The 22129-nt window shown below is 37.7% G+C and overlaps 1 protein-coding gene across 14 annotated transcripts in view; it reads right to left on the bottom strand.

The window, feature by feature from the left end:
* The window catches only part of Tcerg1 (transcription elongation regulator 1 (CA150)), a 64482-nt gene that overhangs the window by 16392 nt on the left and 25961 nt on the right, over positions 1-22129 (bottom strand). For 6 of the 14 annotated variants that reach the window (XR_001782383.2, NR_110344.1, XM_006526112.4 and 3 more), the window contains 6 exons: positions 21338-21426; positions 10837-10997; positions 9500-9556; positions 9286-9352; positions 6767-6902; positions 5897-5986 (listed from right to left, as the gene is read on the bottom strand). Coding sequence is in view for 8 of the 14 variants with exons in the window: in XM_006526112.4 (XP_006526175.1) it covers positions 5897-5986; positions 6767-6902; positions 9286-9352; positions 9500-9556; positions 10837-10997; positions 21338-21426 (600 nt within the window). In the remaining 6 variants the exon portion in view is untranslated. Of the gene's footprint in view, positions 1-5896; positions 5987-6685; positions 6903-8233; positions 8285-9285; positions 9353-9499; positions 9557-10836; positions 10998-21337; positions 21427-22129 lie in introns of all 14 variants that reach the window. The other 8 variants (XR_386004.4, XM_006526111.4, XM_006526113.3 and 5 more) reach the window with 3 other exon arrangements.

Genomic DNA, 22129 nt, shown 5'->3' with positions numbered 1-22129 from the left:
TGCAGTACTAACTACCCCAATAAATACTGAGCAAACACCTCACGGGCTGAACAGCTGACATCAACCCTATACATGGCTGAAAAAGGGCTTCTAGATAATGGCAAGCAAGCAGGTGAGTTCAGAAAGCTCTGGGGGAAACGCTGAAGGTAATGAAGACAGCAAGGCTATACTATATACTCCACCATCAGTGTCTATAAATCCATGTCAGCATGTCTGCATGAGATAAAAGAAAATGTTTCCTAAAAGCGCCTCTCCAGGTCAGTCTACACACAAAACATCATCAAAGCCACACCCTGCCAGAGACAGACAACACTCCTTCAGTCACAGGAAAGCTTCCTTTCTCCCACTCTCTTCCTAACTCATTTCAGTGTTACGTGATCTACGAAAGGTCCTGTTTCCTGAGGCAGAAGCCTAAGTATAAAGCCTCCCTGCCTGCCTCCTGAGTTTCAGGACTATACACACACAAACACATATACATACACATACACAAACACATATACATACACACACACACACATATACATACACACACACACACATATACATACACACACACACATATACATACACACACACACACATATACATACACATACACACACACATATACATACACACACACACACATATACATACACACACACACACACATATACACACACACACACACACACATACACACACACACACACACACACACACACACACACACACACACACACACACACACACACACACACACACACACACACACACACACACACACACACACACACACACACACACACACACACACACACACACACACACACACACACACACACACACACACACACACACACACACACACACACACACACACACACACACACACACACACACACACACACACACACACACACACACACACACACACACACACACACACACACACACACACACACACACACACACACACACACACACACACACACACACACACACACACACACACACACACACACACACACACACACACACACACACACACACACACACACACACACACACACACACACACACACACACACACACACACACACACACACACACACACACATACACACACACACACACACACACACATACACACACACACACACACACATACATACACACACACACACACACACACACACACACACACACACACACACACACACACACACACACACACACACACACACACACACACACACACACACACACACACACACACACACACACACACACACACACACACACACACACACACACACACACACACACACACACACACACACACACACACACACACACACACACACACACACACACACACACACACACACACATATCTACACACACACACACACACACACACACACACACACACACACACACACACACACACACACACACACACACACACACACACACACACACACACATACACACACACACACACACACATATACATACACACACACACACACATATACATACACACACACACACACATATACATACACACACAAACACATATACATACACACACACAAACACATATACATACACATACACAAACACATATACATACACACACACAAACACATATACATACACATATACATATACACATATACAACAGAGACATATACAGGACATATACACATATACAACAGAGAGCAGCCTTCGTAACGTTTTTCTTTCAAGGTACTAGAAAGAATTAAACATGCCCTTCTTTGAGGTAGTCCAGATCAATGTTATGAATTACTGATATGAATTACTGGATTTCTTTTATTTAGAAATCCCTCCTTACTCCTGTCATGCTCTCCAATATACTTGGCTGAATGTTTCCTATTTTAAGCAACCAGTTTCTTTTAATTTCAATTCAAGAATGCAACAGTTACAGTCAGATTGGATGAATTTTAAAAGCAATTCCTAGTTATGTTCTGTTTATACACATAAGCAAAAATACATTATTAAGGGATAACTACTACCTAGGCCTACCTAGGTTCTGGTATGCTAGTAATAGTTCTTGAACTTGGTAACTTACACTCATCTTATAAACAGTCACTCATCATTTTGCAATTCTATGTGTATCCTTTTCTTCCTAAGTTAAGTTTCTGGGGCTGAAGACTTGGCTCCATCAATAAAGTGGAAGCGCAAGTGCCTGAGTTCAGATTCCCAGCACCCACAGAAAAGCCAGGAACAATGGTATGCATCTATACCTCGGCAGCGGAGGGAGGAAGGGGAGACAAAAGAATCCATAAAATTTGCTGGTCAGTCAGGCTAGCCAAACCAGTAAATTCCAGGTTTAATCAAAGATTCTGTCAGAAACTAAGGTGGACAGTGAGGAAGACACCCAGTGTCAGCCTCTTATCTCCACTTGCACACACACATTATACCAACAGAACACAGACCTGTTTACTGAAACATGAGACAGAAAAGTGTCAAGTCAACAACACTCATGCTGGAGCTGTGATCTTCTAAAGCTCTGTCTATCTTCTAAAGTTCTGAGTATCACATTAAAATAAAAGACAACCCATCAAAATATCAGAATTATCTGTACCAGAGCCAAAACTCCTGCACACAAACTATTCTGTAAAAACACTATTTTATAACATATTTATATTTATAAAACTATTGTCACAACATACAATAAAAACTTTGACCCTAGCCAGGCATGGTGGCCTACACCTTTAATTCCAGCACTTGGGAGGCAGAGGCAGGTGGTTTTCTGAGTTCGAGGACAGCCTGGTCTACAAAGTGAGTTCCAGGACAGCCAGGGCTACACAGAAAAACCCTGTCTTGAAAAACAAAACAAAACCCAACAACAACAAAACAAACAAAACTTTGACTCTTTAGGCTACCTTTTATCCAAAGCAACATGAAAGGAGACAAGTCATAAGCTAAAGTGACTGGTTAGTAACAAAGGATGTAATGTTAGATTAAGACATTAAACAACTTGGATTTTTTTTTAATCAAAATACAAACTTTGATAGGAAATTATATGTGCAAATGTTTAATGAGTATCTATTTGCTTTCTCCTCAACTTTTAAATAAAAATAAAACCAAGTCCTTAAGATATTTATCCTTGAATGTCAAATACGGATTTCTCTTTCCTCTCAGAACATAACTAGTTTATTTTTAACTTTACAGATTTATTTATTTTTATGTGTATTCATATTTTTTGCCTGCATGTATCTCTCTGTGAGAGTGCCAAATCCCCTGGAACTGGAGTTACAAATAGCTGTGAGCTGCCCTGTGGGTACTGGGAATTGAACCCAGGTCCTCTGAAAGAGTAGCCAGTGCTCTTATGTGCTGAGCCATCTCTCCAGTCCCAACACTAGAGTTTAAAGATAACTTCCTTAGAAAGAATCACCTCCACACAGAGGCTCTGTCTGAAACGTAGTCTCTTTGTTGTACTGTAACTCTAACAAGGAGCTCAATTTCTACCAAACTGGCAATGTTCTGGAAGTTAAAGAACTTGAATCCAAAGCATAGTTCTTAGATTTCACTTAGAAATTTTTAGCAACATAAGAATGCATTATAAAATGTTAAGTCTTCCAGAGTTTGTATAACAGGGAATGATCCAAACACCACAGACCAAGGAACAAAACTGCTGCAGGAGTATATATAATATGTACATATGTACGTATGTATGTAAAGAATGTGTGTGCACATGTATGACACAGTACATGTATGGCCTGCTTAGACTGGCTGTTTTCTTCTTCCATCATGTGGGTCTTGAGAAAAAAAACTCAAGTCAGGTATGGCAGAGGTTCCTTTATATGCCAACCCACCTTGCTAGCTGCAAACTCTTCATTTCAGGTGAGACTTATCAGTGCTATTTAAAAACCATACCAAAAAGCAAAGAAGATAAACACAGACTGGCCAGGCAATGGAAATGACAAGCACCAAATGTGCATGCCTTATTTAAAGGCTGTTGGTGTGACTATAGTAAACACAAGAGAAGAACTTTAAGAGGAATGACTACATATAAAACATTCCATGTCTAGAATCTGTTCTCTCTTAACTGAAATGAGATGCGTACTAGACAATTTTAAGAACAGCAACTTAATCTGATTTCTCTTAAACCTTAATTAAATTCTCTGGCTACTGTGTAGAAAACTTGAAACCACAGAAGAACTAGAATAGAAATAAAGGAAAAAGGAGGAAAGGGGACTCCTGAAAAGAAAACCAATAAGGAGCTGCAAGAAAAGAGTCCACCTTAGTGGCTTAGGGCAGAGTTACTGGTAGGGAAAATAATGAGTGAGAGGCTAGTTACATAATGTTTTGGAGGTTGACTCACTGACTGACTAGAACCAGGGAAAAGAAAGACTCAAGTTCATTCATGGCTATAATCCCAGCATTTGGGAAGTAGAAACATCTAAAACCTGGCCGGTTCATGTTTTAGACTCAGACAAAACACAACAGCAAGGCTGATTCACGGCCTGCTGACAGCTGATGTTGACACAGTATGTTACTGACTGTTACGTGCCGAGAATGAGATGATCACATCTGGACAGTTTAAACAAAGTATTCAAACGTAACAGCTACAAAGCTTAAAATGAGCATGCAAACATACTTGGAAAGTCATGGTGTTCTATTATGAATATCAAAGCACAGACACTACAAATATTCTCTCTTCATTAATGTTCACAAGTAGGTCTGCTTGCAAAATGATAGGACTGTTGAGAATTACTCCAATCGTTACACTGTAAATATTCAAAATGAATAGCACTGCTGCCAAAAGAAAGTTCACAGCTCAAGTGTACTACAGGACATGACTCAAGTACTCACCAATAGACGGTACAGAGAATTTAATTATTACATAAACTGCAAGCTTGCAATGCTTTGGAGCAAGAAGCAATTACCATGAGGTGATACTATGCCGAACCATCAGGAGAACGACAGCTAGCAGCGAGGAGACTACTTACTGCATGCACCTCTAGTTAGCAGACACCTTGAGGAGACCTCATTTCTCTACAATTATCAGACAGTTACTTTAACAAATCCTTAGTTGTTGGCATGCATGAGATACAATGCCAGGTGCTACACCTTCACAGTATTTATATAGTTACATGCATAGACATGTTGGCACACTCCTTTAAAAGGCAATAAACAGTGGTTATGTCTACTGGGAATTATAGATGAGTGCTTTTCTTTTTTATAAAAACTGTATTTTGCTATCTTCTACTCTAATAGCACAAACTGATAAATGCATTAGAAATAACTTTTAAAACTGCCACAGACATAACTTCATTAACTTTGAAGCCCAAGGACAACATGTTCTTATAAAAATAACAAAAATAAGCCGGGCGTGGTGGCGCACGCCTATAATCCCAGCACTTGGGAGGCAGAGGCAGGCGGATTGCTGAGTTCGAGGCCAGCCTGGTCTACAGAGTGAGTTCCAGGACAACCAGGGCTACACAGAGAAACCCTGTCTCGAAAAAACAAAAACAACAACAAAAAAAGTAACAAAAATAATCTGGTTTCTAAAGAGGGAAAGCCTGTGCACTGACCCACTAACTAAGCACTAAGATACAAAAGTATACCGTGAAGTGTTCTTAAGAAATAAAGTATCAGGTCTTCTAGAAGACCTGGGTTCAAGTCTCAGGACCCACATGGCAGCACCCAATGTCTAACTCCATCCAATTCTAGAGGAGCTGATATCCTCATACCAATGGACATTAAAAACAAGACAAAACAAAACATCGCGACAGTGGCTTAGTCTGAATAGTATGTTTTTACTGCAGAGAGAGACAAGGGCCAGAAGGACTGCCAGGTTAGCCAGCCTGGGAGTTTCGGTCTCAACACTTAAATACTAAATTTCAAAATGGTAAATTTTCACTGTTATAGCTCCTTTTACCTGTTTTCTTTCTTTAGGATTGAGAAGCAAGTACCGAGGGTCAAATACTATCTTGTGCAACTCTTTCTCCCATGTTGAAAAAGCAGACACCTTTAAAATAAAAAGAAAGCATTGCCTCATAATTAAGATACTCAACTCCAGAAAGGTCATAATTTTGCTTGAAATCTACAGGGCATCTGTTTGTAAAGGAGACATTAAAACCATAGTGAAGTTTCCATCACTAATAAATTAAAAGCAGTGGGAGGCTAGCAACAGCAAATTTCCACATTAATTGGCTCTGACCATTTCTTTGTTATAAAGAAATAACACACACTTCATTGCTCATTAAAAATAACCACTACTGTGCGACATTTTAAACTTAATACATCAGAAAAAGCCTTGAAGATTTGCATTTTGATTTCACATACTAACTGCAATCTTGTGACTTTAAAATTTAACAGTTTACTTGTTCAAATACATTTGTGAATACAACCAAAAAGTTTCTTTCTCGGTTAAGCTTCTAATATCATAAGTATCAGTTATTTCACCAAAAGTTGTTCTGAAGATATTGGAGAAATCATATATACCTTACCTATCCGAAGTAGTCCGCAATTCTGTAATGTTAATACTCATATGTGTTACCGAAATTATATGACCCAGCAATGTTAAATGCTACTTATACTTTAAAGGACAGTAAAATGCCACTTTGTTAAATATAATATGATAAGCCAAGTAAAAGGCCACTTCACAATGTGTACAATAATTTAACAGGTTCCCTTATCCTTCCCACCCCACTTAATGAGCACTAACCTTAGATTTGACCTTTTAGCAAGACATATTTATATTACTTATATAAAACAGAAATATCTCCCCCAAAGATTGTTTTCTGACCCCTCTCTCTAGCAGCATGTCCTTGAACTGCTTCATTCGAGCCTCCAGAGGGACAATGGCCCTTTCTCGGGCAGCTTTAATTTCAGCTTCCATGGCAGCTTCTTTCTCTGAATCAATGTCTTTATTATCATCTCTCCTATAAAAAATAAATCATAAGGAGATATTAATACAATGAATACAAATCTTACTAAGTTCTTAAAAATCAGTGGAATTTTCAAGGAACTAGAAGCAGCATATTTTTGACATAACAAACCATCCTGAGGATGTCATATAAATTATACGGTACAACTTCCATTCTAATAATAATAAAATTACAAAGCTTCTAATGTTACAATGGCTACATTGGTTAAGAAAAAATATATATATATATATATCTTTAATGTGCTTTCTCTCTCACTCCAGTGGTTCTGTAAGGTGAACTAAGAGAAAAAGGCTTCTCTGGCATTGCTTACAAAATATGTTAGAATCAAATAGAACAGAATATAGTTTTAGTTCTTGAGACAATATTTTTTAAAAATTAGCATTTCCCAAACTATCTTATTATTAATTCAGGAAATATTTTAAGATACATTAAAAATTATAAAAAAGTCTTAGTAATTTCAAATCTTTATCTTAAGAATAAAATTAAATAACTTAAAAGAAAAACACTGTGGCCAAGTGTATAGTGAGATAAACGCCTTACCTAACGGACACTGTCCCTCACCTTCTGGTGACAAGCTGGTGACAAGCTGATTTAAGTTGAAGGGCAGGTCTCAGAGAACAGGGGCACAAGAGTAGTTTGGAGGGAGTACTAGGAATTAGGATGGCTCAGCAATGACTTAGCCTACTTCTTGTTTATCCAAAACTACACCTCAGGGCTAAGAAAGGGCAGACTTATTGCTTGTGTCTACACAAGAAGACATAAACAGGAAATCATGCTATGTCTCAAAACATATACATTATTAAAAGAAGGCCTATATTTGTATAACTAATCCAAGAAATAAATCCAATGTACTCAATGTATTTGAACAAATCTTCCTTCTTAAACATGATCAACTACATAAAACTATTAAAGCTGGTTTATATTCTTGACATAAGTTACTGGAAGGTCAAAACCATTCTACATAGTAACCCAAGAGCTACAAATGGAGCTAAGCCTAATTAATAATGAGAGGAAACTGGCAATTGGGATGGCACAAAAGAAATAGAAAACACAATCCATGACCCGCAGGAGCTTAGGGAGATAGTCTGTGACCTAAGACATGCACAACATAAACAGGTAAAGCCATCTGCCAAGCAATATACTCTCTTTCTTTACAGAGGAACTACTTAAATAGTTAGAGGAGCTCAAAGACAGCTACGAAATATGATAAAAACAACCTTTACAGAATTACACTAAATGTCACAATACAAACTATCACTATCTATCTCAATAAAATACATAAAAGGAAAACTTAAGCCAGGAAAAACAGGCTTTTAGCTTTGTACCTAAATAGAGAAGCTCGGGCAATCCACATAAAGGACTTCTTTGACATTCTCCTGATAAAAGCAGTTAAAAACCTTACAGAGATGTCTATAAGAACAAACAATGAAAAACAACCTAAAAGTTTAACATCACAGAAATATCTAAAATTATGGTACATAAACAGAATGAATATATTTACAATTAATTATTAAGACAAATGACTTATTTTACAATTTTTAAAAACAAAAAAAAATTAGATAGCCAACAACTAGTAAAACTACATTTGATTAAGGAATAAAAAGGTCAACTATGCAAATGAGAACAGCTGCCTCAGTTACAGGATCATGGTAACTCTCTTTAATAAGATCTTAATTTAACATTGTTGCCAATAAACAAACAGGTATTGAGAGAAACCTCTCTTTACTAGAGTCATCCTACTCATCTTCTCAGCACAAGCAGGCTAAAGTCCACCTGTCCTCTTTCAATCAGGACTCTTATCAAGCAGTCCCTAACACAAACAGCAATCCCATTCCCATACACCCTCAATTCCAACTTTACTCCCCGCAGTAAAAGTAACCTCACATCTTGCCCCCACTTGCTCCTAACCGTTCTCTTCCCGTGTCTCTCAGTACTTTCTAACTGGTGAGTCCACTCCTTCCCAGGGAGGAATGAACAGTCTCTAGGGACAAGCAAGTCATAAGATAAACACTATAAGAAAAAGGTGTCCATTTTAATGACATTCCTTGAATGGAGTTTTTGAAGGTTGATATAAGAGAAATTTTATTTTTAATAACCTCTAGACCTATTAAAGTCTACAGAAAATTAGTCAATTAATGCCTAAGTTTCAGCTAGCTTCATAATATCTATTTGTATGACCAAGTATTCCTAATTTTAAGGACAGACAACACCATCTCTACATTATAAAAGCTAATTAATATCAGGTCCAAGAAAGAAATTATGACTACTGTTTCTTAATCACATAGATACTACACATTCCCTTCCAATCACAAACTGATAACCTCATCAACTCCATACTGGAAATCTACTGGAAATTCACAAACTATGCATTACTTACTTCCGCTTTTTTGCTTTAATAGGCTCATCTTCATTCATTTCTTCCATTAACTCTTGTTCTTCTTTAACTGTAAGATACAAATTCATTAAAACCCTGAGTAAAGCATACTCGGGCATTAGTGAATTCCCAGCCACTGATCTTTTGCTAACCACTGCTGGAACATTAACATTCCCTTCGATGCATGAGAGGTGCCGTTTACAGTCATGTCACTCACTTGCGCTCATTGAGAACTGCCACTTTTGGATGGACAGCATTGTCGGAGCCGGGTGCCCTAGCAAAGACAATTCAAACACTGTCATCAACGGTTACGCACACATATTCACAAGCTTTCTAAAGCTGTAGTTTGAATAAAATATCTACCAAACAATTCAAAATGTAGTATCAATTTGGTTTCATGTTTCCTGCCCAGCCCTTATCTTTAGAATGTGTGAGTAAAATTTGCTAGTTTTAACTTTACAAATAAGTAAAACTCCCAACTCATAACTCATAGAACATTTTTTTAGAATGAATGCTTATGTAAAAAATTTTACTCAAATATAAAGAAAATGTTCCAAAAATACCCAAAAGCAAACCACATGCTTTCTTGGCACTGTTTCCTATGATTATAAAGTGTCATCATCATACAATATCATACAAAGCAAATATTACTCAAGTTGAAAAAGAATGACAGCACGGCACCAGATAGGCAGTTACACTGACCCGCACAGTCCTGAGAAGCACTAACACCAGAACCGCATCTATGTGCTCCATGTAAACTTCTTGGTCACTTTAAAGACAGTACTAAGATTTGTTACATTAGAAATGTTAAATGATTTACCATATTTCTACATTACATATGAGTGTTTATTGCCATCAAGAATTATACAACAAAAAATTATGCACAAGTGTTTGTACCTGATATTCTGAAATACTCTCAGAAGAGGCAGTAGATTTTAAAATGTCTTAAAAGCTAAGGATTTCTATATTCAAGAAGAAAGCTATTATCTAGTTCAAAGGATTTTTGTTTTTCTGGTTGGCGGGGTCTTATTATGTATATGCAGCCTTGCTATTCTAGAACTCATTAAGAAGACCAGACTGGACTGGGTTCAGAGAGCAACCTGCCTCTATCTCCCAAGTGCTGAGATTAAAAGTGCGTGCTACCACATCCTACAGAATTCATTTTTATAGTTTTATGAAGTTTTGCATTTTGTAAACTATAAAATTTTAGAAAATATAAAAAATATCCTGCATCGTTTGATTATTGCAAACTGTATTACTACTACAAAAGGAGGTGGAAGTCTATCTAAGGGTTTCATTAGCATTAAAAGCATTAAGTCAACAGCAACAGTTCCAGCATCTCAGACTAACTGAAAATATTAGCAACAAAGTTAAAAAATATTCTATAAAATAAACTATTATTCAAATTCTTTACATTTTTATTTCTTATTGTATCCAAACCAGAATAGCAGTCTATTTTTTTAAATTAAATTTATTTCAAATGGCCTTTATACTATCCATCAAATAGTGAAAGGGGGTTAAATTCAGAGGATGAATTCAAAATTTGAAACTTACTTAGCTTCTTCATGTCTTCCAATCCTTTCTTATGAGGGGGCTCTTGAATAATTTTGTCAACATCCGCCCTTCCAATCAAATCATCAGGCCGGTCCCACATAGAAAGGCGGGTGGTGGGATTGTAAAAGAAGACCCTCTCATCACCAGTCCAAACAACACACCTAAAGATAATATAAAACACCATTTTCCTGTGTTACAAAAAACTTTGATAGATATTTAATGTTAACTCTAAGAGGACAAAAGGACAGGCAAACAGTAAGAAAGTGATAGGTCCTAATTAATAATGGTTTTCATAACAGTTTTCAAAACAAAAGAGATGAAAGGTTTCAGAAATGCAAATTCATCTGTGGATGGAGTTTAAAATGCCTAGGAACTGAATTCAGTGCAACCAAGCTTAAAGTGTAAGTTCAAAGACAACAAAAACACTACTAATAACTCTGAAGCTTAAAAGCAAACCATAGTACCTAATAAGTTCTTGTTATTCCTTAATAAACCAACATCACATATCAAATGCAAACCTGATCTAATGATAGAAGATGTCAAATATAAAGGCGTGCACTAGAACCCCATAAAGCACTGCACCCCACTACTTGTACAATTAGAAAACTAAAGAAAGGCATAACAAAAACCAAGTGTATGAAAAGGACTTGTAAGTTTAGCACTAAATATATAAAAGTACAGTGACTCAAAATTTAGGGAGGCAACTATAAGGGAAGGAATGGATGTTCCCTTCACAAGTTCTTCTTACAGCAGACAAAGTCCAAAGGAAAGCAGATCTCTATGTCCAGACAATTAGAAGTCAATCAACACTTTTAAGCTCAAAGTAACCTAGATACTGAAATGAACAAAGGATCCTATATTCAAAGAATCTAAAACAAAAACTTCATTTCATGAAATTACACGCGCACGCACACACACCTGAAACTACTCAAAAGATAGCATTTTCAGAATAGAAATAGAAACAACTTAAAAGATAAACAGAAAATTTTAAAACTTAAATAACTGATATTAGGGTTTGAGCGCTGGCTCTGAATTTAAGAATACTGCAGAGGCGCCTGGTTCAGTGTCCAGCACCCACATGGGAGCCCATACTGTAAATGCTTTGTCAATGGATCCAATGCTTTCTTCTGGCCTCCCTGGGCACATGGTACATAAACATACAGATAGGCAAAACACTCGCACACATAAAATAAATACTTTCAAAGGCATAATAGACTATTTCTCAGTTTGCTGTATGAAGTATAGATCAGTAAACCCCTAAAACATAACTCCAAGAAAACCAGACTAGACACAGAAAAAAAATCAGCCATGAATAAAAAAATAAAGGACAAAAATTCGAACAACAACTAAGGATTGAGGAGTGGAATGGCAAAATGTATACAAGGCAACTTTATTCCTTAGTAAGAGCCTCACAGGGTAAAGTACAGAGAAACATCTTAAAGGTTCTGGAAAAAAGAACTTCACATCCTTCAGAAACAAGAGATGGAAAAGTATTTTCAGATGAAGAGAAGCTAAGAGGTTCTAGAAGACAAGTCTAAGAAAAATGGCCTCCATGTTGAAATAACTCAACAAAACCCATATTTTTAGCAATAAGTAAAACACAACAAACGGTAAATATAAAAGAATTTTTCTTTTTAAGTTCTTTGAAATTCTGTCTATTGGCATTTTAATGCACATAGCATTGATGTGTAAGATAACTAGGACATTAGTCAGTGTGTATAATACAGGCTTAAAGGGGCCTGTCTAGCAGGTTTTTACATACAATAATCATTCATTCATTCATTTAAAACAAAATGGAGATTAGGTATGGATATTTTCCTGAAATAACAACTGATGACAAGAGATGTCCTCAAAAAGTCAATAAATTAAGCAGAATGCTAAAGAAATTAAATAAACTGCAATTATGATAGAATAGAGGAAAAGGCTAGAAAAGATAAACAGTAAATAATTATATTCCAAATCCAACAATATTAAAACTTATATTAACTGTTATTAGGATGAAACTATTATGGTTGAAGTGTGGGGAGCGGGTGTGGCGGCAGTCCCAAAGGCGCCAGGGACTGCAGCTAAGTCATATGACTTGCACCTGACTTCCTCATATAAGACACAAACATCTTGAGTGCTGCGCAGGTGTACCAGGATACAGGTGAATCCAATTTGGTGGAGATTTGCCCCTGCTGCCCTGATTAGCTGAAGCTGCGTGCCTGGTGAGGTGTCGTGGCCTGCTGTGCGTGGATGGGAACTGAGAGTATAAAAGAGTGAGAGGCCCAGGGTTCGGGGGAGATATAAAAACAAGGGAGATATAAAAACAAGGGAGATATAAACAAGGGAGATATATAGAGAAAGAAGAAACAGGACTGAATAAACGTTTGCAGAAGGATCCTGTTGCAGCGTCGTTCTTCCTGGCCAGTTGAGCGCGCGCAACAGTTGAAGAACATACCAATAAAAGCAAAAACTGACAGGAGATAAAAACATTACACTAAAAGCTGTTTCTAACAAACACTTTAAATATAAAACCATAATAATGTTGAAATATAAAAATATAAAGTCATAGTAAACAGAAAAATAGAGCTGGGTGTGCTGATACACACATCTAATCCCAGCACTCAGGATGTGAAATCTCAAACCCTGGGGGAAAGCCAGGCAGTGGTGATGCACGCCTTTAATCCCAGCACTTGGGAGGCAGAGGCAGGCCTGGTCTACAGAGTGAGTTCCAGGATAGCCAGGGATATACAGAGAAACAAAAACAAAAAGCAAAAAACCCTGGGACAAATGGAGAAGGTACCCATTCAACATATCAAAGCAGAGCTGGCCACCAGGTTCTCCCTGGAGCTGGGCTGCTCTTTCCTATATAATTTTGGTTACCTGGCTTTTTCAACAACCCTTAACCCTCCTGGCCTCTTGGTTTGGCTTGCCCCTCTCTTCTCCCTTCTCCCATGGCCCAGGGTCAAGTCCACTCCAAACTTTCCCAGACATCCCTGCCTCAGGCTATGCTCTCCCTTTTATCTACAATAAACGTTCTCTCCGACCACACCTAGGAGCAGTCACACCCTCATTTCTTTTGTTTTCTTTTTTCATTCACAGGAGGTAGAGAGTGAATGAAATTGAGTTCAAGGCCAGCCTGATCTACAAACTGAGTTAGTTCCAGGAGAGTCAGAGCTATGTAGAGACCCTGCCTCAAAAAATAAAATAAAAAAACTGAGGTATATACACCACCAAACAAAGTAGAAAAGAATGGCTGGGCTTCAGTTATAAATAAAACAAGCTTCGAGACAAAGAATACGATGAGAGAAAAAGGGAGAGGAGGTCAATTCATAAAACAAGATGCAACAATTACAAAATGTGGACAAACTTACCAATGGGGCCTCAGAAAAAGCAGTCAAAAACGAACAAAGTACTTAAGGTGGCATGTGGACAAACACTACAAAGGAATCCTGGTTTGAAAACTTACATTAGAGCAGAACTTTACTAATGACCTAAGACATAAACAAAACATAAAACAAAAGAACATGACATCAATCCAATGCAAATTGACACACAAGCGACAAGGCAAGCAACATTTATCCAGGAAATGCAAAGCATTCAAAGTCCCCGGTAACTGATCATTTAAAAAAGAAAAAATGGGGAGCCAGGTGGTGGTGGCACATGCCTTTAATTGCAGCACTTGGGAGTTCGAGGCCACTCTGGTCTACAGGGTGAGTTCCAGGACAGCCAGAGCTACAGAGAAACCCTCTCTCAATAAGGGGAAGTTGGGGTTAAAAAGAATCAGATTTGTTTTCTAAATTACTAAAATAACAAGATAGCCTTTAAAGCTGATAAAGGCTTCTGGAAAAGCTACAGCTAACATCTGAAAATAAAAAACTGATTTGGTCACGGCAGATGTGGCTCAGTAGTTGAGAGCTTTTACCATGCATAAGGTCCTAAATTCAATCCCTATTAAAATAGAAAGGAAGGGAGGGAGGGAGGGAGGGAGGGAGGGAGGGAGGGAGGGAGGGAGGGAGGGAGGGAGCTGAGAAGGTAGAGAGTGATGATATACACTTTTAATCCCAGTGCTAGGGAGCAGGACAGAAGAACTCTTGTGAGTTTGAGGCCAGGCTGACGTATATGAGTTTCTAGGACAGCCAGACACTATCTACTTAAAAAAAACAAAAACAAAAACAAAAACGAGCTGAATGCTCAGCACTGGTACAGGGAGAAAGGCAAGGTTGCACTATAAGAGAATCAATAAAAGAGGAAAATTAATGAAAGACATAGAAGAAAGGCATTTTCATTTGTAGACGACAGTTTCAAGTAATCCCAGAGGTCCCTAAAAAGTTGTCCTCTGACCTCCAAATGTGTGCCATGGCACATGTGCAGCAGTAAACAGTATCACAATGCCTAGGACTATGTCTAGCAAATCATGGTCAACTCTACAGTGAACACTGTCATCAGATTAAAGGCCTAAACTGGCAGTCTTTTCATAAATTATCTTCACGAATCAAGAAAGATGATGTTATTCTCTCCAACTTCCCTTCTGTGAGCTCAGGCTGCTCTCAAACTCATGAAACTCCTGCTTCAGCCTCCAGTGTACTACGATTGTATGCAAGTAACATCACAGCAAGCTTCTCTCTTCCACTCTTCTCTAGAGTCAGGGCAGAAACCACTTATGTGTATTCACAGAGAAGCTGTCAGAGAACCTCTGAATTAACCAAGAAACACAAAAACATTCATCTATAGTACTAAGAAGAGATAAATCACTGAGTGAGGTGTACTGTAACTTTCTAAGTGTAAATAAAGGCCAGTGGGCTGAAGGACAAGCAGGTTAAAGCAAATATGGCAAATTAAGAACTAGAGACTCTCAGTGGTCACTATACACACACTGTATGTACTCAGCAGAGAACTAGAGACTCTCAGTAGTCACTTGCACACATATACTCAACGTAAAACTATAGAATCTTGATGGTCACGAAGCACATGTTGTATAAACTCAACATAGAACTACGAAAACTCAATGGTCACTATGCACACACTATATAAATTCAATATTGAAGAATTCTTGACATATTTGCAAATTTAAAACTTGCCAGAACGAAATACTGAGAGAATTAAAAAAAAAAAAAAAAAAACAGAAACAAAAAAAGAAAACAGAAAAGCTCTATACAATTTTCAGTAAATTAAAAAAAAAAAAAAGATAAACTCAAAAGGCTTTTCTATGACATTTCTGTTTAAATGTATATGCGGGAATAAGAGGGGTTATACGTAAGGTCAAAGACCACTTCTGGAGTCAGTTCTCTCCTCCTGCCATGTGGATTCCAGGAACCCAACCCAGGTCATAAAGCCTGGTAGCAGATGCCTCTATCTACAAAAGTATTTAATAAGTGAAGCACACAGGACCTGGAGTGATTGTGGACCACTTGGGAAGTAGAAGATGAGGAAGGAGCGCATGGTCTGCTCAGCTACAGAACATGCTCAAGATCTGCCTGACGTGAAAAAACAAAAAGCCACAGACTAATAATGAATCATGGAAAACAAAAGCAGTCGTTACTGTCCACTATAGTATAGGACTATTAAGGTAACTATAAGCTAAACTCAAATAATAAATGGAAAAGTTATAGTAAGTCTGTGTCCTTAAAAATATATATGAGAATTTTCAAAACTTAGAACCAAAAACTCATTGGTTCCTAGAGAATAAGAATACAGGGCTTCTAATTTGACCCAAACAACCACATAATGAATCACAATTGTGGGTAACTCTAATTCCAAGAGATCAGGATGCCCTCTTCTGGACTCCAGACACTAGTCAGGCACATGATGCAGTCATACACACAGGCAAAACACCCACTTTAAAATCAAATGAAATAAATATTAGTTCTATGGTACTAAGGATATGACCCAGACCCTCACATGCTGCTCAGCAAGTAGTCTACCACTAGGTACTCCACTAACCCTAAATAGAAAGTGTATACAAGGTGCCAAAATAAAACAACAGATTCAGATAAACTGGATACATGTAAAAGCAAAAGGGTTAAATAGCAATATATAAAAAAGATAATATATTACTTTTACAACCAAGCAACGCCCCCCCCAAATTAGCAAACACTGCAGAATATAGCTAATAAAGATGAAAGCACCCAACCTCATCAGCATTCTAAGAGAACAGTAGCCCAGATGGCCACAGTGACAACGACTGCAATTCTAGCACCCAAGACACCAAGACAGGAAGAAGTTGGCCAACCTGAGCTACACAGGAGGATGTTTTGTCTCAAAAATAAAAGTAAATACACAAACATTCCTTTGTCAAATTATCAAGGAATTGTAAAATTTCACAACACTGGTATAAACAGCTGGTGAGCTCAAGGCTGCTGTCTGAGAAAACTGGCAGAATCCTTAAAGTCCTCCAAACTCTAATTACCAAAATTTTAAATATCTATTACCATTTGACTCAGCTTTTTCACATCTAGGAATCAACACAACAAAAACAGTTGAGTATGTTCACAAATGACCGAACCAAATAGTAACTTTTATAATGCCAGGGACAAATGGGCATTAAAAAAAAAAAAAAAAAAAGAACAAAACACAAACTGGCAAACACAGAGAAGGAAAGGAGAGATGCAGGGAAGGAAGGAAGGAAAAGTGAGCAACCTTACCAATCCCGCTGTAGAAAAATTATGCATTATAATACAATAACTCTATGACAAAAGACATATTCCAAAACTGATCATTTCTGAGACAAAATTAGTAAAAAAAAATTTTTTAAATATATTAAATGTGTTAAATAATATTCCTCAAACACCCACAAAATATACCAAATACAACCAAGTAGAAGGTCTAGGAAAGTCTTATGTGCACTAAACAGCAGAGGTTTACTATAGGTCAAATTCTCTAATTTTAAACCTCATATACACTTTATTATATGCTGGCTTATAACTTTCTAGACTGCTTGTTACATACAATCAAATTTCAAACTAAACACCTCTTTTAAGCACAAGCGCCCCTCAGACCTACCTCAACTCTGGGCACCACACCAGCACAGGGAACAGGGCAGAGCAGGGCAGTCAACTTGAGAAATGCTGACCTCATGCTAAGGTAATGCTGACTATGAATGGGAGTATTGGATGTTTCTGCTTGTAAAATACTGTTTGATGGATACACAAAAGCTTCAAACAGGCACTCTGACAGCAAACTAGAGGCTGCTACCATCTAGGCTTACAGAACCAGAAAAGTGTAAGGTGTAAGAGCCAAGTGGGTAAACATCAGCCTATCTATGTTAAAGGGAACCTCATAACAAAGGTATGGGACCAGGCACAATAACTAAAACATATACCAAATTTTAGAATAACAGTTGAGAGGTATACCATGAATAAATTAAATAATAAAAGCCTTTTAAAGGATCAAAGTGTAAAACCACAGACAGTTCATACAGTTTCATTATAAGACTTTTAAGCTGATATTCTCGATCAAATTAAAATGGTCATTACTGTTACTTAGCAACAAGGAGACCAGAAAGGTGGTATATAAGATATGTATGTGTTGAGTGGCCCAAAAGGCTGGGACTGGGAGTAGGTGAGATAGATGGATATCAGTGGCCTGGAGTAACAATCCATTTAAGGCAGAGGTTGTCAGCCTTCCTAATGCTGTGACCCTTTAATACAGCTCCTCATGTTGTGATGACCCCAACCATAACATTATTTTCATTACTATCTCATACCTGTAATTTTGCTAGTTATACATCATAATGTGAATCTCTGAGATGAAGGATATCTGATATGTAACCCCACAGGTTGAGAATCACTGGTTTAACAGATTTGTTAGACTGCTGATGTGGAAGTCACAGGCCCAGAAGGCCGACACTCCTCACTCATTGCTTTGCTTTTTACATCTGCCCCGCTGAGAATATCAGATTGGGAAGGCATCTTCAGCCCTCTTCCATTTTCAACCCATACCTCTCCTTAAGGAAAAAAAAAAAAATCACTACATAACTTAGACGGTCAATGATGAAGAAAAACCTAAAGATAAAAATCATAAGAAGGACAGGAGAGATGGCTCAGAGGCTAAGAGCAATGACTGCCCTTCCAGAGGTCCTAACTTCAATTCCCAGCAACCACATGGAGACTCAAAACCATATGCAATGGGATCCGATGCCTTCTTCTGATGTGTCTAAAGACAGCTATAGTGCAGACATACATTTAATGAATAAGTAAAATCTTCAAAAAGAATTCATAAGAAATACAGTTAAGGGCGTAGAGGGAAGACTAGATCCAAATGTCTAGGCATCAAATTACAACACAACTGGTCCAGACCAGGAAAAGAAAGAAGTAATAATTACACAGTCTAAAAGAACATGAAGCTACTCTGGCCAGGTCCATATGTGCAACATGAGACCCAAACAGAATCAGGTGTGAAGCTGCTTAACAATTCTTCATGAATACAGAGAAGTCAAACTTAGGAGGAGCCTATGTATTCAACACAGTCCAGATGATTTTAATAGCTCTGACTTTATATCAGACACATATTTTACATAATTAATTTAAACAACTTTATCAAGTAAGTGAAAAACATACACAGAAAACTATACCTAGGGTCTTTAAAATGCACTTTTGCTACAACCCTTAGTGATATTCCTTACACACAAAGATAAGTAGAGAACGGCTTAAGCAGCCTTAGCAACTCTCTCAGAGGCAGTGTGAGCGCTGACGCTGCGATGTTGATGTGTAAGGAACGCAGACAGGAGTCACTGAGGAACAGTCATTTTCACAGGACAACAGACATTCAAAGATGTGAGATGATATAGCTCAAAAAAATGGCAGTGTAAGCCTCACTGGCACAAAACAGCACCAAGTCTCACTGTGCCTTTAAATGTGAGCACTCCATCTACGTCCACGGCAGTCTTTTAAACTAGTAAGAATTCAATAGCAGCACTGTCCCTATATTCAATACTGTGACCTGTAAACGCAACTTTTCATAAAAAGGACCTTGGAAAATCAACTGATTCTCAAAATGGAATGCACAAGACAAGCCTCAACATCTTGTCCCAACAGAAAAAAACAAAATTATTAAAGAACCGGAAGATCAGAAATATCTTTTTTTTAAGATTTATTTATTATACGTAAGTACATTGTAGCTGTCGTCAGACACCCCAGAAGAGGGCATCAGATCTCATTATGGATGGTTGTGAGCCACCATGTGGTTGCTGGGATTTGAACTCAGGACCTTCGGAAGAGCAGTCAGTGCTCTTAACTGCTGAGCCATCTCTCCAGCCCCAGGAATATATCTTACGAGAGCCAGAAACAGATATATCTTATGAGAGGCAGAAACAAGACAATGAGCTATCAGTGAAGATATAATCTCTCTACCAGCCAGAAACATAAAGACATTTAAATCAACTATTGTGGAACTGGTAAATCCTTCCTAATACAATCTGTCCCTTTAAGATACCAATGCTGAGGATATCTCTCCACAAATATTTCAGTTAATAAAGTAAAAAGAATTAATACAAGGACACAGCACGTCAACCCTTAATAATTTATAGGAACTAGTCTAGGGATTTACCACCTTGCACGAAAAAGCATGCTGAGAATATAACTTCTATACTTAGGGAGATGTGCATGGTAAGGCATTGAACACAACTGCCATAAATTTATCTACTACAAGCTATTAACAATTTGCAGTGTTTTTTTTTTTAATTAATTTATTTATATATATGAGTACACTGTAGCTGTCTTCAGACACACCAGAAGAGGGCACTGGATCCCATTACAGATGGCTGTGAGCCATCTGTAATGGGATCAATATCAGCCACTAACATCACTCATACACACAAACAACTATAAGCCTTTTAGGAAACTCAAAAGATCAAGCTTTTATCTGATCACACGAGAGATCTGCTTGTTATTTTGTAGAAAATCCAGAAACAACATTTTCTCAGAAACATGGTTTTTAAAAGAGATGCAGGGCGACTACTGGAAAAAAATGGGGGTTGGGGAGAGCAAAGGGGGAGGGGCAAAAGCAGTAAAGCAAGGAAAAGCTTTAGGAACAGACACGCCGGTGTTTGTGCAGTCGGTAAGGGCTAAACAAGCAAGACAAGTCATAGAAGAGACACCAATGTGGCAGAGGAAGAGCAGAAAAACTAAGCCCAGGAAGAAATGACAAGATTACTCCGTAATTAAAGAAAAGGTCATATTTACAGAGTGCTATAATAATTACAGTGAGAGCCTACATATGCATGTATACACTTACATATAAATTAATTTACAACATTAATAGCAAGAAGCAGGTTTAAGATCTCACAGTAGTTCAAACAACATCAGTTCAGGGCCATGAAAGGAAGATTTATGCATGATAATTATAGAAAATACATATCGCAATTGACTTCTAAGTCTAAACACCCCAACAAAAATCAAAATAGCCAATAGTTAAAAAAAATGTATCTGACCCATACTTCTACAAATTTTTCTTCCTACAGAAATGTCATCTAGACAATCAAGTATAATAAAAAAGTAAAACTGATCAGTTAAGTACATACCATGGAGTACCAGGAATAGGAGTAGTAGCTACTGGCTTTGCCTTCTGGGCAGCCTTTTCTTCTTCAGTCATCTCTTCTTCTTTGGGCTCCTAAGGGAAGTAATATTATATCAAATTAATAACACAAGATAAATAAGAAATAAACTATCATTACAAATACCTCAAGTGAAAAGCAACCCAAGATCTCTTATAAGAACTCCAAGGACAGGTTCTGAGTAGGATTTTCTCAAAAGACTACATCCCTGCCCTACAGTAAGAGCTGAATCACACATCAGCAGAAACAAGCAGCAACAACTGGCCCTATCTTAGACATACTAGCTATGCACTTACAACTGAAATAACTAGTAGAGAAAATTAGAAGACCTCTTCCTTTAACGTTGGTTTTTTTGTTGCTTTTGTTTTTTTTTTCTGCTAACTTCTATAGTACTGAAACATGGCTATCATTGCCATCTTAGAGATTAAAAGCACCTCCCAAAAATCCTAACTCTGGTGTTACAAAAGGACCATTCCACACTGAGACAGAGAGTGGAGAGGGCAGATGAAATACACTCAGCTCATAAGATGCACTTCTACCTTTAACTCACACTAGTTGCGTTGCAAGGCAAGAAGCCCAAGATCCTTCTTTCAATGTACCTTGACTAAGTATAAGAAGGAAAGGGCTAGGGAGATGGCTCAGCTGTAAGAGGTGTGTACTGCTTTTCTTGGGTACCTGAGTTCAGTTCTCAGTTCCCATAAAAAGCAATTCCTAACTGCCTGTAACTAGAGCTCCAGTGGATCTGATACACTGTTCTAG

The sequence above is a fragment of the Mus musculus genome, chromosome 18 (assembly GCF_000001635.26).
Source record: "Mus musculus strain C57BL/6J chromosome 18, GRCm38.p6 C57BL/6J".
Classification (NCBI taxonomy): Eukaryota; Metazoa; Chordata; class Mammalia; order Rodentia; family Muridae; genus Mus; species Mus musculus.
Note: the sequence above shows the minus strand (reverse complement) of the source record. Positions and strands in the feature narration are given on the sequence as shown.